General features: G+C 42.0%; 1 protein-coding gene across 1 annotated transcript in view; it reads right to left on the reverse strand.

The window, feature by feature from the left end:
- nompB (intraflagellar transport protein 88-like protein nompB) overlaps nt 1–27,028 on the reverse strand; it is a 1,761,410-nt gene that overhangs the window by 1,098,789 nt on the left and 635,593 nt on the right. Inside the window, exon 11 of the mRNA XM_075896456.1 lies at nt 17,506–17,592. Within this exon, the coding sequence (XP_075752571.1) occupies nt 17,506–17,592 (87 nt within the window). The remainder of the gene's footprint in view (nt 1–17,505; nt 17,593–27,028) is intronic.

Raw genomic sequence — 27,028 nt, forward strand, 5'->3', positions numbered from 1 at the left:
CAGCAACTGACTTACTGGTGTCGATAAAGAAATTTTGTAACTCCATATGACACACTAATTGTGAAATTTTGAAATGATACGAGGATTGGCTATGTAACTAATGTAAATATAGTTTTGCTTCATATCCATCCATGAATATTCACTGAAAATATTTTAACCTCTGCGGTTCTAGACTACATGTAAATACAAAAAACCACATTATTTAAATAAAGACTGCTCGGCTACAATGGAAAGAGCCAGGGCAAGGGAAGAGTTGAGCGGGTTCTGACACTTTTATCAGTTTCTACAAGCTTGAAGTTTTTGGGTAGCACTAAAGTATTTACACGCCTTCACATCAACCACCTGTGGCTAAAGTCAGCCATTTACCAAATAAACAATGCCTGAAAAAATTCCTGGGTTTAGCCATGGATCTAGCCCCTTTTGTAGGGCCCTGTTGGCTATTGCACCCTAACGGTTGCCATTTAGTTTTCAAGTACAGATTGCAAAGCCACAACTCCCGTGGCCATAAGTTGGATCTCCTGTTAAGTGATTGCGAGACAAATCTTGCCAGACGCTGTGTGTGCTAGAAGTGGGAGTTATTGTCTCAACAACCACATCAGTTAAGAAGGTGTTTGCATTATACTGGCTTCTGCGCAGGGCAACTGTTGAGGCTTGACGATAGTTATAAAGCGAGATCAGAACGACCACACAGAGACAAGGACACAAAAAACACTGTGTCGCTTTGTCGTTCTTCTGTTCTCGCTCTATAACCATCGTCATGTTATACCAACTAGCCCAAACTGCCACACTTCTAGGTTTAGGCTTGTTGCTATTTTGTGTAAACGTACCAGTTTATGTGACATGGGGTGAGGTCCACATGGATTCTTGATCCTAGATCTGGTGGCTTGTGTGTGGCTCTATTTCCACATACCTAAGGCATTGAAGGGTAACTTTGTCACATTAAGACAGAGACCCCTGGGGTGTTTCAGTGAGTCTCGTGCCGAGTCCATTTTGCAGATCGGTTCTCATTGGTTACACCCCATTTGCATCCCCCAACCTCTTTTGGTGCACTCACTTTTGCTGTGTCAGCCAAACTAGCCCAACTATTTGTGAGTACTTCACTGAATTACTAAGAATACAATACAGTGCATGGTATTAAGCCACATTACTGATGTGCTAGTATTTACTAATTTATTCCTTAATGTGTTGCCTCACCCGAGGGCAATGCAGTAAGAAAGTTATTGCAACAAATACATATGCGCTGTATGAAGTGAAACTGTGCGTACAATCTTAGCCGTACAAATCCAAACACATTGCTTGTGGTGCATAATGAATGATCTGAACATTACTTGACCAACTCGAAAAAAACACAAAAAACACGTAGCATCGAAATGGTAATAAACACAAAATACAACCAGATACATTGTTGAATACCATAGAGTATTCTGACGAAACACATAAATATTCTGCCATGGCATCATCTCCAGATGGTTCAGGGTAAATAAAATATGAGTGACACGTAGCTTGCACAACATCAATCAGTTGTTTTTATATTGATTCACAGCATGAAAGCACAACAAATTCGGCTAAGCAATGGTAAGCTGAGGTTTTGGTTTAACGTGAGGAACAGCATCAAAAGCTGTCGCTTTTTTTCTTTAGTTAACAATTGTAGTGGAAAGACACAAGCCTCGGTGCATGAAGCTATTGACCTAATTTAATTGCACCGAATTCCTAACTTAGTCTCACAGCGAAAAAATTTAAAAATTCAAGACTATGTGTCACATTGACACTTCAGGCTGTTGAAGCTGTTGTATATATTACAACTCGTTCTTTAGAGCATAGCTTGGTATACTTACTAACTGGTCAGTATGCTCAGTTATACTTATTCAAAAGACATGAGTCAGTATGAGTGCGTGGAGAGTGAGTAAGTAGACACAAATATGAATGTGAGCGAGTAATGTCAAGTGGGAGTGGGCGTGAAGCGAATTGAATTATTTTTTTCATCCTCTAATACAGAAACATTTGTGATAAAAATATGTTGTCAGAACACAATGTTGAGAAGTTTGATCACAAGTGGACTTAACAGCGATTAACAGGGCAGTGTTTGAGCTCAGGAACACCGCCATGAGCTTACTGAGATGCTTCTGCAGTGATACTTTAGGTTCATATTATACTCCAACAATTTGTTACAATGAGCTATGAATTTCAGCATCGTGGTATGATGCTGTTGTAGTCGCACTACATATGGCTTGAATTCTTCCATGTATTGCAGCTTCTACGGACGTGGAAGTGTTATTGTGTGCATGTGCGGGTGTAGGCTGCTGGATTGGCGATCGCCAGCTTTTCGTGCGAGAAAAAAAAATGGACACCGATGCTTGCGGGTAAGCGTTTCTTCACAACTTCTCCCAGAAGCAGTACGAATCGACGTGGTGGCTTCAAGGTGTAAATAGGTTATCTGGAATAACGTGCTTCTAGAAAGAGAAGTTTCAGTTAAAAGTTCATCGTTTTCATTACCTTTGCACGTTGTTCGCAAATATCATGATAACTAAGAAATCTTAGCGCGATGCACGCTTCGTGAGTAAATAATTTAATACTAATCGTGATTACGTGACTACGCTGTTTTGTTTAAGTTATACCATACTTCCTTTTTTATATTTATTGCAGACAATGCTCAAATTTTTCGATAACTCTACATCAGGAAAATATGGGTTTTGTGCTGTTCATAAATATATTGATGTAAATATGCTTGTCTTGTGTTTTTCTAATTGAACGCTTGAGGAATTACCAGGGATAAATTGCAACTTGCGCAATTACAAATAAAAACAGTTGCTTATCTCTAGCTCCAAGGGGTTCATGAGATTTATGAGCCCGCGTTTGAATTAGTCTTGCGTTTGAATTTTTCTTCCTTCGTCTACTTTCTCCTTGTTTATATACTAACGTGTGTTTTGATGAGGACACGCAGTGAAAATTTTATTGCTAGTTTGGTTCTTCAAAACAGGCTGCAACGTTCCCGGATTGAAACGGAAGAACTTAGGAGTAGCCCACAATTTTGTATCTACCATCTACAATTCTGGTGAAATAAGTGCAAGTTTGACTTGAATGCGTACATTACTGGTAACATTATCGTTACAGATGTCGCAACATTGTGTGGCTATCTTGAGGAACTGTGCATACATAGTTACACAGCACAAAGCGATATCGTGTTTTAATCCGTGATCACTTTAGATTGTTTTACGCACGCCAATAAATAAACTGGTCTGATTCATTAGGGCTTACAACTGTGTGAAAAAATTGAGGGACCATTAAACTCCGTTTTTCAGAGTTGAACGCTATAGCAATACCCTGTTTCTTGCGCGTAATTTAACCACTTAATCTGTAGTTTTCTATATTATGCTACCTTAACAATCCTAAATGTAGAAGATTACTGCGTAATTGACAAAGTTGAAAGTGTCCCGTCTCAATGAAAATTTCGCACATGACTGAATTTTGTGCAAAGAAAGGGTAGCATAGTTTAAAGCATGAGCAATATTTTGTTATTACTGAGTTGCGCGAAAAAATTGAAATACAAAAAGAAGACACCTGGAAACAGCGCACAGCGACAATTGAAACTTTGTTGGAGAAAACATACGTATATATGCGGTGTCTAGAACTCGTGCGGTGAAAGAAAAATATTAGATGAGCAGACAGAATGTAATAATGATGCGCTTCCAGAAAAGCTACCTCAGTAGCAAGCAACATAACCGAGAGTTACGTGACATATGAATCACCAGCTTTGTTTATGAAACACGCCCCTTAGATTTCTCGCGCTACCGTGTCCTGAATCAAGCTTTAACTACCGTATCATCAAACAAGGCGGCGCAGCCACATCTCTACAATGTTACGATTGGTTAGAGAATGGTTGTCCGTTTAGAGAAGCTTTGTGATCAACAATTATAATATTGGATCCTAAGTAATCCTTCTCGTAAGACATCGCAGTGCCGTACACCGCATGATGTTCACACGGTGAAAGAAGATAACTAGATGTATGCTCATCTAATTCTTTTTTCCACCTCACGTGCTTTCGTAACCGCCTATATATGTCTGTTTTTTCCAATAATGTTTCAGTTGTTGGTGTGCGCTGTGTCCAGGTGTCTTCCTTTTGCACTTCAAATTTTTTGGTGCAACTCAGTTAAGATAAATTACCAACTCGCCCAGCAGACCGTAATTCTCAATATTCTGTGTATAAAATAGTCTGTGCGTAGAACTTCATGCACCCACTGCATAGTTGTGGGGAATACGCGCAGTAACGTGTGCGCCTTTTGTAATTGTTAGCTATATTTCGACCGCGAAGTCACGTTGGTAATAACGTGTTGTGATGTCCGATGACAATGCACGCTTTTATCATGCAATCTTGCTGCGATATTCAATGTTGTGCTGTGAAACTTGTATACAGGATGCGTGTATTTGTTAAGCATCACAGTTATTTTTCTTGCAATTCCAACCAGAAGCTGTTCATGCTTTATTTCGAAGCAGACGCATAGATGGGAGGTATAGAACTTGCTTGCCATGCAAATGGCGTGCAAGATTTCAATCATCACATAAACCCGAAAATTTATATTATTCGTTTTATTTGCATTTTCCCCATTTTCAGTCATGTACAAGAGGATTTTTCCCCAAGAACAACCGACGCCTACGCCGAAATTTCTACAGAACGAACTTTTTACCACTGTTGCATTATTTATACATTATTGGCAGAACGGAAAGTGGGTTACGTTTACAAGAGACATTTTTTAGTGTCCCGTTGGCAAGAAATATCGCTAAAAGCCTCCGTTCCTATGCACACAGAGACCTATAGACACCAGTCTTCGCAGTCACGCTGTAGGCTATTCCTAGTCACAATACTTGTACATGACAAGCTTGCATACCGATCGCTTTTGACCAAACTCCTCAAGGTCCATTATCAACTCTTTCAGGTTATTCAATGGACACGCAGTTCATATGGTCAACAGCAAGTAAATAATTTGTTTTGACTCTCTATAGAGGCGCCATTGGCACGCCAGAAAAGTTTTAAATAAACCCACTGTGGAAAATCTCCTTACAAAACTCAAAGTGCGCTTTTTTTATGCTATTCATTATTGTCAAGTCGCACTCAATAAAGCAAAATGTTTACTCGCACCGTACTATGTCTCATACCGTGTTTACCATAGGTACAAGATAAGTAAAGTCGCATGCAAGACTGACATATTTCAAAATGAATTTTTACTGAAAGAATCCAAGATTGGAACCAACTGCCTTCTTGCATTGCATCTACTGTCTCAAAATATTTGTTCTACTCTATGTTAGAATTAGTGTGTTTTATTTTTTAGGGGGCATGTTACACTTTTGTTGATATATGTACTTGTGTTGGAGATTGTGATTAAGGCGACGTTAATAATTTCTATGCTTGACCTTGTATCTTTTTGTATTCTATATTTTGTAAATGCTCGCCACTTTATTGTCAATTGGTGCTTTGGGTAATTAAATAAATATATAAATGAATAGGGTGTCCATAAATAAGCAATAAATTGAAGCACAAAGAATGTATCTCATCAGAGAAATTGGAGTAACAGTGACATGTGCCCACCACAAACTATATATGTTGCCAAGTTACATTTTTAGCAATCATTTCTTGAGAATAACTTGAAATATAATGAGGATAACTTGAAGAAGAATGTTGAGGGGATATGTACTGAATTTGTTTTGGAGACAATGGTGACTGCATGCAGGCTTTTCAATACGCAGCTGTATTTCTCGTTGAAGAATGATTTGTAAGGCTAAAATTTCTGCCGGCTACACAAGCTGAACTCATATAGATGAATCATCTTAATAGCTATATATAAAGGTATCCATATAAGGCCTTGTTTAACCTTTTATGGATGCTTCTATAAATAGCCATATACAAATGATGGCCATATATAGCCATGAACAGCAACATCTATATACGGGTGTATAAGGAATTGGGTATATATGGCTGTATTGGGCTCACATATATTTATTTATCTATTTATTTATTTATTTATTTATTTATTTACAGATACTGCGATCTGCATAGGAGATTTTAGCTGGATAGAAATACAGAATAATATCCAACAAATGCAGGCAACAAAACAAAACAGCGTAGAACAAATACATGTTACATGAGCGAATACACTGATTTAGGCTATTGCCCTATCAACAAAATCATCAAAACCTCGGCAAAAAGAAATACATATTATGAAGGAGATCATATTGGAAAATAATCAACAGATGTTTGCAGCAAATGAAGACGGCGAAGGTTGTAAAACTTGGGTATTAGTCAGGTTATTTCATTAAGTCACCGTTCGTGAAAAAAAAGAATATTTGAAATAATTGTTTTTTACGCTGAATGGAGTAATTGTGAGGCGATGCCTCTGTATTGTGACACATCCAGAAGAAGGAGTAATTATATTGGATATGTTTATATTTCACTGTTTATTGACAAGTTGAAATAAATATTTTAGTCCGGAAGCACGATTGCGATCCGTAAGTGCAGACAAGTTGGCTGGTTTTAGAAGTTCAGTGTCAGAGGTACGAGTGAAGTTTTTGAAAATGAAGCGAACTACCTTGCGCTGTACCCGCTCAAGTTTTTAATGATAGTTTGTGTACAGGGGTCCTAAATAATGGCGGCATAGTCAAGGAGTGGAAGTATAACAGTTTTATATGCTAATGAGCATACGGAACGTGTAGACAGTTTCAACGCCCTCCTAAGAAAACAACAATTTATAGTAGGCGTTGGCGGTTACTTTATCGATGTATAGATTCCATTTTAGGTTGGTATTTACCCACAGGCGCAGGTACTTAAATTCTGTTACCTCAGATAGAGAAACATTGTTGGCTGTGTAATTGAAACTGTGCTTATTTTTTGGGAGTAATGCACGTAAAAACAGTTTTCACGAAATTGACTGACATTTGCGAATCTTTGCACTAGGCAAGAACCTTTTTAAATGCATCATGTAGTAAGTTTTGATCACTAGAACTATCTATTTCGGAATATAAGACACAGTCCTCGGCATAAAGTTTAATCCTAACAGGTAGATCTTTTGCAAGGTCATTTAATAGAGCAAAAAGAAGCGAGGCCCAAGAATTGAACCCTGGGGAACGCCAGGGCCAATAGAAAGCTTTACAGAGTCGTGATTCTGATAGGTAACAAATTGTCTATGCCCCATAAGCTATTCTGAAATCCAAATAATAGGTCTAGGATTTTCAAGAATTAAGTCTAATTTATACAGTAATTTCTTTGAGAGACTTTATCGAAAGCTTTCGACAAGTCCATCAACATAGCGTACGTCTGTTTTCCGTTGTTTATATTACTTGCGAAGTCATGTACTGTTGGTACCAATTGGGTTATTGTTGAATAGCCTTTACGGAAGCCATGCTGATTGATTGTTAGAAATTTATTTTTTTCAAATAATTCTAAAGTGTGTTTGTGAATGATGTGTTCTAAATTTTTGCATGCTGTCGAAGTTAATGAAATAGGGTGGTAATTTTTTATGTGCTGCTTATTTGCGGTTTTGTGGAGTGGCTTATCTCTGGTGATCTTTCAGTCGTCCGGCACGTGGCCAAATTGCAAGGATTTCACAAACAAGACTTTTAAATATTTGGATACCCATTCTGCTTAGAGATTAAGAAAACAATAGGAGATGTCATCTGGACCAGAGGATTTTCTGATATCCAAATTTAGTAATATGTTAAAAATTCTCTCCTCAGTGATCTGAACATCAGGTATAGGAGGCAGGACGACGTTGTAAAATTGTGAAATACCATCATTTCGAGTGGCTACATCATGAATTGGGGATATCAGGTTATATAAGGCTCATATATGGAAACTCCATATTAAGCCTGTTATAGCCATATATGGAGATTTTGTATAGGTCCATATATAGGATTTTTGTAAGGTGAGGACCACTTATAGACAAAACATCTACGGTCAGTATCGGGCTCTGTGGGCCGATGGTTGTGGTGGTAAGACATTTTATTTTGAAATGAACTAGAGAGTTCTTGTGTGCCTGAGTGGCAGTCCCTAGTCTGGGGCGCCATTAGAGATCGCCTTTGCCCGGGTGCGCTCTACCAAGGAGCGTTGCGCATCCAAGATAGAGAAGCATGGCAGCTATTCCTCCCAAGTTTCTCTAGATGGGATGGGGAAGGGGGATGAGAAAGAGAGGGGAGTAGCAGGCCACGAAGCCACAATGTAAACGCTGTCGGCTAACACTTGACAAGTTTGATATGTGCCAACGATTTTCGGTATAAAGTGCCGGGTGACCGCTGGACTAAGGAAAGTGTAAATCCGAAGGCGGTGTAGCAGCCGTTCGTCTGCTTTCGCCAGACCGCGTGCGGGGCTAGGGTAAAGTCGGCGCGAACTGCGATAATAATCGAGAATGTCATGGTAGCATGTTAGGTAGACTGGAGTTCCCAGGATCCAACTCAGGACATGGAAGGACAGAGGCCCGGAGGGAAGAAGCGCGGACAGCGGCATTTGCCGCTTCGTTGCCAGAAAGACCCATGTGGCCTGGAGTCCATTCTACACTTACGGAGTGAGATATAAAGCGCCAGTAAGCTGCTGGAAGAGTGTCGGCGCGTGTTTTATTACCAGAGTGAGGTGTTTATGTGCGCCTGGTTCTGACACAAACATGGTAGGCGGATGTGTTAATTTGTAAGTGTTACTACCAACTTCGTTCAGACGTGCGATTAGTTCCTTCACGTTTTTGTACCAGTGTACCAAGCCAGTGGCTCACAGTGTTCAGTGACAGGTGATTTACAATAGTGACATTTTAGGGGCGAACTCTCTAAGGTCGAGCAATGTCCCCTGCCTTTCGGCGTGACCCGCTTGGCACATACCCGCTCTAGAATGGGTATGTGCCTCCGGGGATGCGAGATTTGAGATGGCGGCACTTGGAGGGTTCACTAGATGGACGCACAGATGGATGCCCAGACGAACGGCCAGACAGAGTAGCAGACGGAGGGATGGACGTGCGGATGGACGAATAAATGGACGCACGAAAGGACGCACAGACGGATGGACGTACGCAAGGACAGATGGAATAAAGCATGGACGGATGCACGAATGATCATGCGGATGGACGGAAGCAAGAACGAACAAACGGACAAGCTGAAGGCCGCTTCGCCCCACTTGTCATCGTTCACTCAATAGATACGCAGTGTTTTTTATTGCGTGTGCATATTGATGTCCTTTATTATTGTGCTCCATTGTGTCGTGTGAAAGTTATACGTGACCCTACTTACTGAAGGTTGAGAAAGTTTGATAAGAGCGAAACTGAAACAGACTGTAACCCAAAAGTGGGAAAGAACTGAGGATGACGAAGGTGTGTGCAGGAACACAAGAACGTGGCGCACGTTAGTGAGAGAACAACGACGCGCTGGAGAAGGCAGCAGCTGACAAGAGCAGATCGTTGGACCTGAGGGACCGACGAAAACCGAGCTGGCGTACCAGGCCAGCTAGGACGAGCTTGGCGTGTCCTAAGGAAGAGCGAGTGTTCCCGACCCGGCGCTACAGTGCTCTTCCTGCGGTGAATGAGCGAGCAGCCTTGGCGAGCAGCTGATCCCGTTCAAGTGGCAGAGATCGGGATCTTGGTGCCACGTCTAAGCGGGCCCGGCACAACCGATGATGATCGTGGTCATGACGCCACGTACTAGTGGGTTCATTGCAACCCTGAGCTGAAGGTGTGGCCTCGGTGCCATGTCGGGCGCCGAGGCCACACATCGTAGCCTGTGTGTTCTTGAACGAGTATGCAGTTCAGCAACTGCTGGTGCGGCTTCGCACGACTTCTTCATGCACGCTGGTTCGACTTCGTCATGAACCTGCCCCTTCATGGCTGTGTTGTAAACATCCCCATGGTTTATGTGAGTGACGTCGGGCGAACTTAGACTTTGTGATGCGCTAATACTCGGGCCTACGTAGGTTTAGGAGCTTCAGGATTGCAACAAAAACACTGCCTGTAGTGTTTGGCTGTTCACAGTGTTTGCATTGTGTCAATTCAAATGTTTTTTGGTCGTGCTTTAGTTTTCTGTGTCAAAGGCCCCAAACCGCCACACACCCCCATTGTAAATGTGCTTTTCATTCCCCTCCTCTCCTTTTCTACGCTCCCTATCTTTCTCTTCTCGAAATGGGGACGCATTCAGCCTCTTCTAGCAAGTTTTTTTGTTTTTATTGAGAGACCGACATGTTGCGCTGCACAACTGTTCACTGGCCACCCCATGGGAGATTTTGTCTGTGCGTTTTTAACATAAAAAACTTCGCTGCATTCACGTTAAAAGCGAAGTGCGAGTATTTGTGTCCAATACAACTCTGCTGTCTCTCATCGTCCATCGGCAGTGATTGGCACACTTCAGTAGGAATCGCCTATCTACCACTGTGTGCTTTGTGCCACCGTAGTGCTCTCTCACGCTATGCCCCGATGAGCGCCAGCGTGAACGCCGTCGCCAGCAGAATCGTTAGCGTGAACCGTTTTGCAACTACACATGGTACTCTTTAGTGGGAGATTATACCATTTTTTCGTATGACGCACGTTTTAGCCTTTGGTATCTAAAGCCAGGACGTCAAAATGCACGTGCGCTATCCTGTGTATTGAGGTGGTCACGGAGTGAGTGATGTGGATATCGCGCACCCTCAGTCTGCTTTTACTGTTGCACAAAACGCACCATGGTCAGAGGGTTTGCTGAGCTTCATAACCAAGGTTATCATGATCCTCTGTCAAGGCTACTGAAAACAATAACAGTAGACCCCTTCTTTTTTACGTGACCGATCGGCTGTGGAAAACGTTTACGCAACACGTTTTGAACGGCCCAGCGCTATCGCCATTTGGCTTCGTGTGACAGCTTTGAAATCCGCGAAGCTGACTGTCATCTTCCAGTCCTTTGCGTCCCATGACAATTCACTGCACAAAAGAAGCATCGACTGCGGCGTTCGTACTGCATGGGTGAAACTGTCGCATCGGTTTTGTTCTCGCCGTCATTCTCGCGAGTAATTCAGTTAGCACTTCATGGTGCTTTGGAGGCACATCCGATAAGCGGAGAGAAGCTTCAGCTCTTTTTCTGGGTGTCCGATGCACGAACACAGTTAATATTCAGCACAATTGTTGTATTTACTTGCTAGTTGCACATCATACTCTCTTATGCGCACCACTTTAATTACATGCCCATAGATCCTGTAATTATTGAGGTACCTGGAATATTGAAACTGATAGATAAGTTACCATTCCACTCTGCTCCTGGCTATGATGGCATAATTAGCGAATTTCTTAAAAGCACTAACGTAGTTGGTTCAATGATACTAAGTCAAATATTTCAACAATCATGGAGTACTTGTCAACTTCCAAAGGAATGGAAAATAGGGAAGCTGGTTGCAATCTATAAATCTGGTCCCAGAAACTCGCCTCTGAATTACCGACCCATATCACTAACAAGTAATTGTTGCAAATTATTAGAACATGTAATCTTCTCGAACTTTGCTAACTTTCTAGAGTCAAAGCCATACTTTGCTAAAGCGCAACAAGGTTTTAGAAAACAGTGCTCCTGCGAGACACAGCTTGCTTCATTTACTCATAATCTGCATCAAATCCTGGATCGATCATCTTGCGCTGACAGTATTTTTTTGGATTTTAGCAAAGCATTTGACAAGGTTTGCCATAAATTACTGCTCTTAAAACTAAGCTTGCTAAATATCGACACTATCCTTCTTAAGTGGATAGAACATTTTCCCTCTAATCGTTTCCAATTCGTAACTGCTAACGACCATCATTCACCACTCACTTAAGTACAATCAGGTGTCCCTCAAGGTTCAGTGTTGAGACCTTTATTATTTCTTGTATATAATAATGATCTAACTTCTTCAATAACTTCTAACATACATCTGTTCGCAGATGACTGTGTTATTTACCGCGAAACTACCAGTATTGATGATACTAAAACACTTCAAAGTGACCTAAATATTATAGCTAATGGGTGTAATATCTGGTAATGGAACTTAATATTAAGAAATGTATGATAGTGCACGTATCAAGAACTAGCTCGAATCATAACACCTACCACCCAAACAACAATTCTTTAGGTTCCGTCTTGTCTTATAAATATCTTGGCGTGCACAACACAAATAACTTAAGTTGGACAACTCATGAAGAGTACGTGATTAACAATGCTACTTGCATGCTCGGCTTCTTACGACGTAACTTCTCCAAAGCACCCTCTTCCTTGAAACTAGTACTCTATAAGTCTCTCATACGCCCTAAACTTGAATATGCATCCGCCATATGGGATCCCAGTCATGCTAATCTCATCACCTCTCTTGAATTAGCGCAAAATAACTCTGCTAGGTTCATCCTCTCTAACTACAACCACACTGCAAATATGACTTCAAAAAAAGTATCACTTATTCCATTGGCTCACCGACAAAAAATCGCCCGTCTTTCACTGTTTCATGAAGTTTTCTATTACCCTACACTTCATAATAACCTGGTAATCTAGCCTCTGTACATCTCAAACAATGTTGATCATCGCAATAAGGTAGGAATCGCATCATGTCACACTAGGTCTTTCTTTCAGTCATTTATTCCGCGCACATCTCATGATTGGAACCGCCTTCCCTCGAATGTCGCAACCATCACTGACTTCAAACTTTTTCACGAAATATTAGCTAACATTGTATAACCAAGAAAATCTGTAACCTATGCTTATTCTTTCTGTTTTTGTATATTTGGAAATAACTATTTTTATACATTCTGCAGAAATGTTAATATTATCAGTCTTTTATTGTATTGTTTTATTTAATTTATTGTATTCTTTTATCTGTATTTAATGCACTGTTTTATTTGTATTTTTCATGTATTTACCCACTCCTCTCTTTAATGCCTTTTTGGCCCTGAGGGTATTATAAATAAATAGTAAATAAATGAAACTGCAAAAAGGTGGAGCTTTCTACTACCCTATACTGCTCAGAAAGGTTGCGCTACGTGTCGGCGAAACTCAGATGTACGCTTGGGCATGAGCCAACATAATTCTTGGAGACAACAATGGAATGGACAGTCGAACACGCCCATGATCAATGTTGTCAGGTTGAAATAACAAAACTAGCCAGAGAATTGAGAAATCCAGCCAAAAGTAGTCAAGTTGAGCCAAGGGCTGCGAACATAGCCAAAAGTAGCCACCCGTGTGGTAAAAGAGACTCTGACATCATTATTTATGTAACTAAATTCAAAATCTCGCTAATGAAAATGTAAATTAGTGCAGCAAAAAGGCTTCCCTATTACAGTTTCACATGTTTTATGACATTGGCAATCATTCAATGTAGAAAGATGAAGTATCTTGTGCTGTTGCAGAACTAGCATTTCTTTCACGCGGCTTTCCTTAAAGATGAAAGTTATGCGACAATACAAATGAATATTTTATGTGAGTGCCCAAACTCACAAATTTTGTGATTGAAACATGCATTAGAGTCAATACTGGAGTCCATTCTGGCGTGAAGTTTGAGCAATTAATAATGACGAGTCGCAGCCATACCTCATTTTGAAAATCGACGCATGCAGATAGTCAAATATCTGGTCTCTAATGCTGATTAGTGGACACCGTCTAAGATGCAGAGTGCTTTCGGTGGCCCTCTTCACTTCGAATTAGAATTAAAGGCGCTACTACAGCAGGGGTCCGAGAAATGAAGCATGGCTTTGCTAGTATTCTCTCCGTTTTTGTTCAAAATTATTTTTTTCCAAAATAAGCGCCGAACTGAGCTTTGGTAGCTCGACAAATACCCTGGTTCTTAACTTTTGACCCCACAACACCAGCGCCAGTGACCATGCCATTACAAGACATTCATAATTTGCCTTAAATTCAGGGAACAACAAAGTACCCATAAAGTAGCCAAAAGAATTTTTCGCAGCCAACTGCCGTTTAATAGTTGCTAAATTGGCACAAAGTACTCAAACAGGGCAACTCTGCCTGCGACAGGAATAAGTAAAAGGTGATTAGAGTATTGGTGACACAAAACCAGAGAAAAATGACAAGAATGAATAGCACGCAAAACGAAAACAGTCTGCAATATAATGAAGAGAACTGGGCCATGCATATGTCCTTTTATAGTAAGATAGTTTTACTCGAAATAAATATTTAAGACATTAAACCAAGTCTTAGAAGTAAGGAAGAAGGTTTATTTTCTTTTTTATTGAGCCGGTCATTGTCCGTTATAAAATGCTCTCTCATACCATCCATCCACTCCAGTGTGTGGAGTCTAGGTCTGCAGGCAAACTTCAACCGTAGCAGCACTGGCATAAAACTATAGCACGTGTGTCTCACAGAAATGGGTTATAGGCCGCTACTAACCTCATTGTCCAACCGAAAATTAGTAAAGGAACACCGACTTGGGGCAGCATACTTCTCGTGTTAACCATCTGTAGGTGAAGCGGCCTAGCAACGCCTTCTGAAATGGCTATGGAATGAATTTACTAAAGCAGCTAATTGCCTCACAAATTTTTCACCACAAAATTTTTTACAATCTGTCCAGTATGAGCGGAGTTACACAGATTTATGGCAGAAGCAATTGCTTTCGCTCTTTCCTCGTCCCGCCGAAAGTGCTCGAAGCTATGCAGGAAAAAAAATGACACGGGAAAATAAAATGCGTCTTACGATTGTTGCGGCCTTGAGGACTTTTCCACCTTTATTTTCATTAAATATTCGGCTTTCCGGTATGATTGAGCGCACACGTGTGGACAAGTCTAGCCATCAGCGGCGGCCCCGAAGACGGCTGAACGTGTCATGCTCAAATCAGTCAGTGGCTCAAACTATGCCAGTGACGTAGTGATTTTGAGCCTGTGGCATCATTTGTCGAAAAAACGTATTGTTAGATGACTTTGAGAATTTGTTTTAAACTTCAGGCCACGTGCTGCTGCGCAATAATGTTCGGCGCGCTTAATCTCGGCAGACCGCAAGACCTCTTTAAGGTACAAATTCCCTTTCGGCTATTAACGATGATCACACTATTTTACTCACAGCAACACTGCTGTGAAACAATATTGCACAAGCGAAATTTAACTTCCGTACTTCCGACGCCTTTCCAGCGCTTCACCATTCTTTGGAGTGGGTGTCGCTGTGCTTAAGAGCTAATATTTCTTATAACTAGTGACCACGCAGATTGTGTCTCACTGTGCTTAACAGCCAATACTTCTTATAACTAGAGACCACGCACCTGCCTGCGTGGTCACTAGTCGTTTGGCTCAGCCTTGACCACGTGCGCTGCGGCGTGGAAAATTACCTCTGTGAAGTAGCCATTTTTTCAGAGGTTCATATGAAACATGATCTTACAAAATAAAAACTTTGACATTTATTTCCATTTTCGTTCCATGAAACAAGCCCCTGCCATATATCTATTGCAGACTTCTGAAAATTCTTTTCCTGTATTTCGCATCACCGGATAATAAGTAATCTTGCATGTCATTTCTCAACCTCCTTATTTTATCTTTGACTGAACGTTTCTTTTTTTTATTTTTTATCTGGAAGCAATTCCAAACAGTTGGCAGTCTTTGTATTACAAAGAACGTTAGGTCCATGTTTATCCCGATCAGCACAAAAAAAAACACAAAACATTGCATGAAATAGCGCTTGTGTCATGCACTTACATGCGCTTTTGTTCTCTCTTTTGTGCGCTGATCGTGATGAGTGTGTTTGAACTTTACTTTAGTTAAGTCCAGTGTCCAGCAAGGCTCGGTTTTTGGCCTTTTTCTGCCCGTCGTATATGTTAAGATTTTCCAGATGGCCTCTCATTCGGGTTTCATCTTTTCGAAGGTGACTGCATCGTCTATTGAATAATTGCTGCGGCGACCGAAAACTCATTTTAATTCAATGGCTACGTGATGTCCATTCCAGGAGAGGGACTTGAACACGTCAAAAAACGAGTTCACCCAGTATCTACGAATAGCTGTAGCCTCTTTTCAGGTGTCATCATTCATCTTAATCACACTTGAGCTCAAAAACAAGCTCGCTCAAGTGAGGTTAGCCTGTGTTATAACTATCCGCTGTGTCAGAAAACGAAAATAATAAATTCCTTTATTGTGGCGAGTGCTTGAGCTATGTCAACCGCGTGTATGCCAACTTGTTTTCGAAACTCTTGCGTGCACAAAACTCGAGTACGTGTTTGCCATCTGGTCACCATACCAGACTTGTCCAAATAAGGTACTCGAATACACACGGAAACGTACTGCGCACTTCATCTTCTGCAATTACTATTGCCACACCAGTAAGCAAATATCAAGTCAGTCTTTGATCATACCACTGTACGATTGCGCGGGAAAAATCACCAGCTATGTCTTTTTCCACAAGCTCTTTTACGGTTTTCCTCATCTGCGAGTAACACAAATGAAACCCTCTTTCTGCTCATATCACCTCATTTTTAATCATCTCAGGATACAATGATTGCATCGATATACTATGAGTTTTTCTACCCGGTGCGACCAAGTCGTTGAGTCGTTTTTTTGACAGCATCATCAACGAAACAGTAGCAAATAGATTTCGAGCGACTAAGCAGGTGTCTTAACAAATTTACTGATGTTACCAAAATAAATTGTGCTATTTTCTTCAATTTGACTTCCAGTGTTTCTCCTCGTCACATGACTGACGCTAAATAACGTCACTTGAAGTGATTTTCTATGCGTTACTTCCTGTATCTTTTAACAGCGAAGCTCTCAAGCGAATGGTTCATTGCAAGTAGATCGTTTAGAACTATAATTCTAGCAGGCATAAGCCACAGTATTAGCTACCGGCTCATGAACGGGTACACCCCAAATAAATCGTGCAAATGCCCCATTATCCACTGATTCTCTAAAAATAAAGAAGGCAGCAGTTCATGGGCGTAATCAAGATAGTTAGAACGCACCGAAATTTAACTGTTTTGCTTGTGCATATACCCGTGCATACAGAAACACGCGTACGAAACACATGATCTATGGTAAGCAATTTTCTAACCCAGAAGACGCGTATGTTCTAATAAATATGAGCGGCATATCTGAAAACTATGCTCATCAACAACTAGTATAACTGCTATATGCCACAGAAACTGGGCGAATTCCATGACGCATAAGTTTCACAAAAAAAAAAAGAACCAAGAAACAGTTAGCCCAACAACAAATAGCTACGAATGCGAAGAAGGCGAGCCGAAGGTCCCGCGTGCGTGAGAATACTAGGGAAAGGCTTCGAGCATATCCCGGAGTGAAGAAAGGCCTCCGCCAACGTGTGCAGCTCGAACATCTCCGCCCCAAGATGCGACGTAGAAAGTAAATAGCACATCACGTGGATCAAGCCTTGTAACAACGCAACCTAGGGAAAATGGCACGGGCAGGGATGCCATTGCTCGCTGGTGAGGTCACCAGATCGTTTCTAGCATTTCCACTCAAGCCATACTTTGGCTACGACAACAGTCATTCAATGCTATCATAAATTCAGCCACACAATAAAGGATACATATTTCCAATTTAGCATCAAGATATAAAAGTATCTTACCACTCGTAACCTTCTGAAAACGACGTGCTGATAACAGGAGCAATGAGCTTGGCGGCTGTCGATATGCACCACTCGGCCTCGTGCCTTCTGAAACAGAATTATCCGGGCTGTGAAATTCACTGTTCTTGTACACCTTTATGCGCACACGTGTATAACAATTTACCGCAAAGACAAATTGAAGCAATGCTTCAAGTTTTTTTGTGTGCTTCATGTTATATGTGAAGCATTTCATTGCAAACTTGCTTCTCGTTGGTAGGCCGTTGTGTCGGAATAACTATGGCATACAGTCAATTGATAACCTAATTGTTTTACTGTGCAACAATATTCCTGAAGTAATATAATACGCTAGGGAGAAGAAAAACATTACAAAGTTTAGGAAGCGAATCACGATTGTAATACTCCAAACCCACTTATGGGTGCGTGTCCTGAAGATTGGTAATGTATGAAATATATTTGTTGTAATCATTTTTATTTATAATTGTTTTTCATATAAAACACATGCTGTATGTATTTCATTATATGTTAATATTGCTGATAATGTCTTGTATTTATCGCTAAGGAACAGCTTTGTTGGAATAATTAACCGATATTTTTCCGCTTGTTGTAGTGCCCATCGTTTTTATAATTTGTATGTATAATTTTGAATATTTCTATGTACTGCTCTGCTGCCCCTGCCCGAGGTGCCTCACGAAAAGTGGGCCTAGTCAGGAGACGCTCTCTCCTCTTGCCCCCTTCGTGGGTATTTTTGTAAAAATTGCCCACATAAATATATCTTTATAACTAAACTTCGGCAAGTTTGATAATATCTGTCTGTCTGTCTGTCTGTCTGTCTGTCTGTCTGTCTGTCTGTCTGTCTGTCTGTCTACGACTTTTAGCTCTCCTGGCCGTTTGGATTGTGGAATCTATACCAACAATTGTATTACATAAAGTCACTGTATGACAAGCACAACTGACTACTCATAACATGAAAATTGTGACGTGTATGTCATGAATGCCATAATTTAAAAGTCATGCTCTTGCTGCTTTTGCGGTGATTTCGTTAACATGACATCGCAAAACTCTTATGGTATTACAAGACAGCATGGCGAACATAAGTGACAGGCTTTCGCGTGAAAATCATGACATGTGTGTTATGTATAAACATGACTTCATGTCACGCTCATAATGCGCTCGTGGTCGTTTCACTAGATTCATATACACCTACTTTGGTATTACGTGACGTGAATGAATGAGGAAGGTACGAGACTGGTGCAGACATGATAGTTATGACATGCGTGTTATGTAAGATGTCACAGATCCCATTAATTAGTTAGGCGATTGCCGGGCTAATTCCAAGGGCCAAAGTCTCTGCCCCCCGAACTGCACCACGAAAGCGCGGACAATTTAAAGGTGGTCCTACATTCGGCACGCCAGCGGACGCCGGCTGTGGTCCAAAGAACGAGTCAAAGCCGAGAGTTGATAAACAAAACAAAATTATATTCTCAAATATGGCAGATGAAACGACACACAAATATTCACACTCGACAATAGTTGAATACGATATGTCCCCAATCAAACAACGTACTACACAATACAATCAGCTACACTCGAAACAACCGACACAGACAACAATACGCGCTACAATGCAATCACCTGCATCGAACAACCAAGACACTTAACGATAAAGCGTTCGGAAACATATTCAGTCCAAAGTCCTTGGAACAAACTGTGATTCATACTTTTCCAAGAATCACTCACTCAGAGTCAAGCGCTGTAGTCGATCTGCTAAGTTTTGCTTTCCCGAAACCTCACGTTCTCAGTTGGCCGCTCTCCAAGCACCAAACTTCTTCGCCAGTAACACGTCGGCGTCCCACGCGTTGCGACTGCAGGACGCGTCTTCGATCCATAAGGTATGTAACTGCGCAAAAAACTGACGGAAACAAGAAGGAGAGAAAAAGGACAGACAAGCGCGTCTTCGATCTCTGGCGGTTGTCTCACACTATTCTTCAGCTGGTCGCACCAGCCTTCACCCTTCAGGCGAAAACCCTCTTCATCACCTGCTTTGTCGCTAAGGGCAAAACCTTCGCCGATACGATACGGTGGTAACACCCTACGCACACTTGCGCTTAATTTTCATGTCCAGCCTACGCACACGGGCGAAAACTTTCTTCTTCTCCTGATCACCACTTTCCGCTGCTCGCTTAAATACGTTTCGCGCTAGATTCCAGAAAATTCTCATCGTATCATCAGCGCGATGCACAGCCAAGGCTGGGGAAAGAGCGAGGCTTTTCGAGGGCTGTCCACGACACGTGACGCAACTCTGCGTCACCACGCCTCTTTCCTTCGACAACCTTCCAGAACTTGCGCGGCCACTGATTGAGGAGGTTGGTCGGTGAAACTACGCTTCAAGTGGGAGAGAGAGTGCACCCGGGGAGTCTTTGAATGCTTGTTTTCTTCTTTAGCGTTAACCTTGAGACGTCCCTTGGCGCTTGGTTCAAGAATTCGGCGCCGCACTCTTTTTTGAGCGCTCATTTGTGACATAAGAACATGACTACATTCTACGCCCATAATGTGCTCGTGGTCATTTCGCTAGCTTCACGTACACCAATTCGGTATCACGTGACGTGAATGGATAATAAATGGTACATGACTGGTGCGAACATGATAATCATGACATGCGTGCATTCAAGAACATAACTCCATTCCACGCCCATGATGCGCTCGCGGTGATTTCGCTAGCTTCACATACTCCTGATTTGGTATTACGTGACGTGAATGTAGTATGAATGTTGATTGACTGGTGCAAGCATGATAAGCATGACATGCGTGCCATGTAGGAACATGACTACATGCTACACTCATCATGCGCTCGTGGTCGTTCCGCTGGCTTCACATACATATATATTTAGGTATAACGTGAATGGATGACGAATGTATGATGACTGGTGCAAACATAATAATCATGATATGCGGGCAATGTAAAACATGACTACATGCTACGCTCGCGGCCATTTCGGCTGCTTCAATATACCTAATTTGGTATTACACTCTAAGGCTAAAGGGTGTCAAAGGCTGTGTGGTTTGACGTTTTGGGGACTAATGGAGATGCCACAAACAATAATTTCTTTAGTGACTAATGACACCGAGTATAACAGTTAGTCCCCATAGATCAGCTCAAGAGACTAGCAATCAGTCGTCACATTAACATCTTAGCAGTTAAACGTTACTCCCAAAAATCACCTGAAGGGACTAACACTTAGTCCTCACATTTACACCTCATCGGGCAACCGGCACTCCCCACATTAACACCTCACCGGGCAACCCTTAGTCCTCACAGTTGCACTTCACCGGACGAACGGTTGGTCCACTCAAATACTCCAATCGGACCAACTTTTTTATCCCCAGTTCTAATTTTGTTTTTTTTATATTTATTCTGCACCAGGCCCAGTACTTTATTGGCCTGTTTCTCTGCGCAGTGAGAAACAAATGGCACGGAAAAGAACCCGCAAAAATTTATTTAGTCACCTGTGTGTAACTGCTTTCGCAGTCAATGCAATAACGGCACACACAAGTAAAATATTCAAATCTTTTATTTTTCTCTATACACATGAGTGTTCTCCGTTATTCAAGAGAATTCGTGGTGAAACGTACAATTCCTTGAATAATGGAGAACCATAGAATAATGGAAGAATTTGGAACGTACTTAGCGCGCCCAGGAAGCAAGGCAGCTTACCGCGTCAGAATAATCAACCAGCAGCAACTTGACGAGCAACGGTACAACCTTCGCCATCGATTCATCACTTATAAACCAGGAGAGAGTCTTGGTTTGGTTTCTTCTACGACGTTGAGGCCTCTCGGAGAAATTCCTAGGCCAATACTTTGGACCCTACAAGGTTTAGCGCCCTCTTAGCGACATGACGGGCGAAGTCGTGCCCGATGCCTCTTCCTGTTCTAAACGTCGCCAGCATCTGCCTGAGACAGTGCACGTAGTTCGCCTAAACCTTTACTACTCTGAGTAATGTAAACATCCTCTGGCCGCATCTCTACCTGGTGAGCATCGGGACGACGTTCACTTTGGCAGGAGGGTAATGCCACGTGCACAGGTGCGTCTAGCTGCGAGATGGCGACGACAAAGAAGGTCACGGATTCGCTCGAAAGGCGTAGCGCCGGCACGCGAAGAAGACGACAATCTTAGCGGCCGTCTTTTGAGAGCACCTCTAGGAGTTTCACTGTGCATGTTTTTAAATAAACCCTCTGTATCTTATGACCCACGACAGTATAATTTATGCGCGCTGCTAACAATGATAAATTTTTGAGCATGCAGACACACTCGCATGCTCGCCAAGCCTCTCTGCGCCTGCGTACTTTTTAGACTCTTCAACGCGACTCGTGAGTCATGAATAACTCCGGAGCTGTTGTTGGTGCACTCTAACTGGGAGATGCGAAGTGACACTTATGAGAGGCGAGCCAATCGATGGAACTATTGTCATTTTTTGTGCAAGCAAGACAGTTGCAAACATTTAGAACTTAAAAATAATTTAAAGTGCTAAGTAGTCTTCCTGAATGTCCATCACATGGTACAAGTTCTTGCTTATTTTTTTACGGACACCCTGTTTTCTGTTATTTGACATTTATTCATAAGCGTTCTCATATGTCGAAGCGCAAGTGTTTTCATGACGCTTGAACACGTGCAAGCATGCCCTCGGGGGAAGTAAGAGCTCTATATAAGGGAGCTCATGATTAGGATTTTGATTTGCTGCTGTACACCTTCAAACAGGAGGATGGTGGTGTATAGGCATGCGTGCATTGGCGCCTTTCACTGGATAAATGTGCGACGGCTCGTGCAGCAACGGAGTAGAAATTTCGCATCCCTTCAGACTTCTTCCCCTCATTTCTGCCGTCTTTTAGATATTAACAGATAAGCAAGACACATCGCAATTGGAAACAGCAGCCACTACTCCTGTAAAGAAATCATGTATACAGGTTGCACGTGCTTTTTTTACCTTTTCTTGTTGTCTCCAGAGGACAAACCTGCTTCCGTCGCGCAGTTTGGCAAGCTGCATAGTTTCAAGGAAATTATGCACCGTCATGACAAACGTGAACTGAGTCAAGTAAGACATGTCGTACTCGCGATTGTTGATACGTATATTTCTCAGTGGTTCGGGTATTCTGGGTTCAACGTTTGCTCATTATGTTCGTATTTCAGTTGTAAATAGAAGCTGCTTATAAAAGCAAATTTAATCACGTTTAGCACAAATAAAGTAAATTTTATTATTCTACACTTGTATAAAAACAGACATATTTAGTGTGAAAGTGTAAATTTATAAAGATTGACACTTTCACACTAAGTGCGTCTAAATGTTTATACAAAAGTGCAATGAAAGTTCATTTATTTGTGTGGAATGTGATTCGTCTTATTGAGAAATCAGCCAGCTTAACTTTCGCCTTTTCAGAAATCATGAAGGAATCTAAAATAAGAGTAACAATAGTTTATGGCCAAATTGGCCAAGCGGCCAGCGGACCTAAAAGAAGGCACGAGTGCATTGCGCATGCATGCGAAGTGGTAAAGTAGGGATTCCGCGGCAACTCTCCTCCTCTCAGTTTTTCGTCCTTTCCTTTATTTGGAGACCTCACCAGTGAGGTCATGAAAGAAATTTTCTGTCCACGATTTCTTTATGGTAGGGTGACCGGACACCGCCAGTGGTGAAAGTGGCTTCTTCCAGTGCCGGGAGCGAACACATGGGAGGTATAGGGAGTTTCCGCCCCGTGGCAGTCCTCTCTGAATTATCTAAAGCGTGTTCTTTATTTGCATGCCGCAATAAATGACGCTTGCAGAAGGGTTGTCACACTTGATATGATATCAAGTGTGACACCTTCTCGCGAAACTGAAACCTATACTAAAAAACCGTACAATAACTTCATGGATTGAGGCCTACCTTTCTTATCGAAACCAAATGGTTTCTATAGATAACATCCAGTCTGTTTCACGACCGGTGAAATCGGGAATCCCTCAAGGCTCTGTGCTTGGGCCAATTCTTTTTTTTTTAATTTTTATAGACGATATTGCGAGATATCCCAGCTTCTATTAGGTTATTTGCAGACGATTGCATTCTTTATCAGGAAATACGTAGTGCAGACGATGAGGTTCTTTTAAACGCAGCGTTAACTAAAATATCTTCTTGGTGTGCAGTGTGGCAAATGAAGATTAATGAAAAGAAAATGGTAGCCATGACCGTTACGCGCAAGCGGCTTCCTTTGAAACACTCATATTCCATCAATGGTCAAAAACTATCGTTTGTTGAAACATATAAATATTTGGGGGTTGTATTAAATGCAGCTTTTAGGTGGAATGAGCATGTTGCCTACATTGAAAAGAAAGCTTTACAGAAGCTAGCATTTCTAAGACGTTCTTTGCACGAATCTACCCCAAAATTGCAATTAATTGCGTATAAAATTTTTATCTGTCCGATCCCCGAGTACTCATAAGTGGGTTGGGACCCTCATAGCCAAGTAAATAGTAAAGCAACTGAAATGATCCAAAGAAAAGCAATCCGATTTGTATATAATCGCTACAGTGCTCTTACGTCACCCAGTGAACTGTTGAAAAAAGCTGACTTGGATACATTGCAGGCAAGACGGTAACACGATCAATGAAAGTACATGTTTCTACTTTACCACGAGAAGCTACGCATAGAAAAGGACGCGTACATAAAAACAATTCACCATCGATCAACTCGTTACGAGCATCCTAAAAAAAACTGAAGGAATATTCCTGTCAAACAAAAGCCTTTAAAAACTAATTTTTCCTCGCACTGTCACTAATTGGAATGCTCTTTCTGCCGATATGGTGAACTGCGAAACCGTTCAGTCGTTCATAGAAAAACTTAAACACCAGCAACTTACTTGACTTTGATCTTTCTTTGCGCTCCGCCCTTTATTATTCCACTGCGCATCCTGAATAGGCTTCCATTTATGTTCCACTTTATATCACTTTTTTCATATCAATGCGTTGTATTTTTGAAATGTTGCCGATTTTCGAACCGTTATATGATGTTTGTTTCTTAGTTCTGTGAGAGCAGATGTTTCTCATCATAGCTTTTCTTTTTGTACGTGTACGCGTAAGCCACTACAAATGCGCAAGTACTGGAGTTTTACTTTGATGCACTAGTTCTTGATGGTGTAGCTCTACGTGACGTGTTTCCTTTTTTGTTGTATCTTCATATTTGTTTCCTTTTTTGTATCACCCCCCCCCCCCCCCTACCTAACGCCTTATGTGTGAGGCTGGCAGTATTTCTGAAATAATAAATAAATAGATATGTGAGGTTTAACGTCCCAAAACTGCCATATGAGTATGAGAGACGCCATGGTGGAGGGCTCCGGAAGTTTGGACCACCTGGGGTTCTTTTAAGGTGCTCCAAAACTGAGCATACGGGCTTACAACACTTCCGCCTCTACCAGAAATGCAGCCGCCGCAGTCGGGACTCGATCTCACGACCTGCAGGTCAGCATGCGAGTATTTTAGCCAACAGCCTACCGTGGCGGGGCGAGGGTTGTCACACTACTCAATGAACCCGGCTTGCATACAATTTACTAGTCACAAACTATAAATGTGTGCCATTTTGTTTCTGATTGATAGGTGTAATCAATTTTGTAGTCATTTTCTGATATGCAATAACAAGTTTTTGTGGTTCGCACTGCGCATATATTACAACCTAATTATAATTTATTACCCCGCATTTTTTCCGGAAATGTTACGAACATAATTGCTCGAAACTACACAGAATGTACCATTAAACTCATGACCCTCAAAAAAGGTCTCAAGACAGTCTAGAAAATATCTTGTTTGTGGCAAGTATCGTCACAGTTATCGAATATCAGACAGTGCCTCGTTTATGAGCCAGGCATAATTGGCTGAAATGGGCCGAGCCGGGTCGGGCCGGCTCCAAACTTTTTTGGCCCGGGCCAAGTACGGGCCGTATTTAAAAAATATCGGGCTGGGCTCAGGCAGGCAGGAGCTTGAAGTTTTCGGGCTGGGCTGGGCTCGGGCTGGAAAAATCGGCCCGTGCACTGCTCTACCTTAGGCATCCCCAAAAAGTCAGTGTTAGGACCGCTTCTATTCCCCATATACATCAACGATCTACGACAGTATGTAGCATGTCATCGTTATTTTGCATTCGAAGGACTGCCCTTCGGCATACCAGCCATTTATAAAACAACACATATTCATTACAAATAAATAACCAAGTTACACTCATGCATAATGTTTAACAATAGTTGGTCGAAAGGTCCTCTTATCCACTCTTCCAAGTCCGGATAGTGACCGGGACGGTGACTCTTTGTTCAAAGGTGACGAAGGTGCACTTGCTCTACGCCTGAGCACATCGAGAGCAAGTATGTCACGCTGACGGCAGTTATGGGAGTGTCACAAAAAGGGCACGTGGTTCCATACGCTGCGCGGTACTGTTGCGGCCAGTGGGCGTTAACACTGGAAGTCTCTGAAACGCTACCTTCTCTAAGCGGTAAGCCCGCCTGGGAGGTCACAACCACACGGTGGTAAGAGTGCTCGCATGGTGCGTCGGAGACATTCCTTTTGGCGCAGCAGTCTTCCACAGTTGTCTACGAAGAATACAGGCAAATAGAAAATTATGGCCGGGGAGTGAGTGGCAGAATCTGCCTCTAGCTGACGAGACATTGCTGCTTCGTGGAATCCAACGTAAGCATTTTCTTCCTAAAGTCTGACTCAAACTTGTCATCTCTCGCTTTTCATCGTCGTGTTTTTTACACTCTCTTTCTTTCACAAATTGTTGTACAACTCGCTGAACCACCCACCTTATATCTCGCCATCATCGTCATGCACGTCATTGCGCACCAGCCACCGACACGAACAGTAACATTTCAAGCCTCATGTTTTCCCCGAGCTTTCAAAGACTGGAACAACCTGCCTCCCCAGGCTGCCGATATAAGAATTCATATTAAATTTTTGATCACGTCGCCAATATATGCGTCTCACGATAACACACTACTATGTTACGAACCCTTATGTAATACCCCTGAACGGGGTCTCTAAAGCCATAAAATGAAATGAAATGAAATGAAATGTGTTTTTCACTGACTTTACGACATCATATCGCCATTCATACCCAAACAGGGTCACCTGGCTGGAATTCCACGAAGATTCATCAGACATTTTAACGAAGGCTGTCGATCATCTGTTGGTTCTTGATGCGCAGATCGGCGTGTTGCCGGGCTTATTCAGCACGCTGAAGGTACAAGGTAACGTCGTAGTTTTCTTCGCCAGAGACATTTCACAACAATACGTCGAGCTTCGTCCGGGTTCCTTCTGTACACCACCCTGTATGACGGCATCTGCGTTGTCTCATGTACCGCCATGTTATGTGTGAAAGCCACGTACGGAAGGATGGTATACTACGTCTTGCGTTCGGCGTCATCGTATATGGCGAGCATTTTGAGCATGTTGAGCATGTCTACCATGGTCGTATTTAGCCGCTTGGTGTCCGGCGGTGGCTTGTCTGGCTCTGTGCCA

The sequence above is a fragment of the Rhipicephalus microplus genome, chromosome 5 (genome assembly GCF_043290135.1).
Source record: "Rhipicephalus microplus isolate Deutch F79 chromosome 5, USDA_Rmic, whole genome shotgun sequence".
NCBI classification, from domain to species: Eukaryota; Metazoa; Arthropoda; class Arachnida; order Ixodida; family Ixodidae; genus Rhipicephalus; species Rhipicephalus microplus.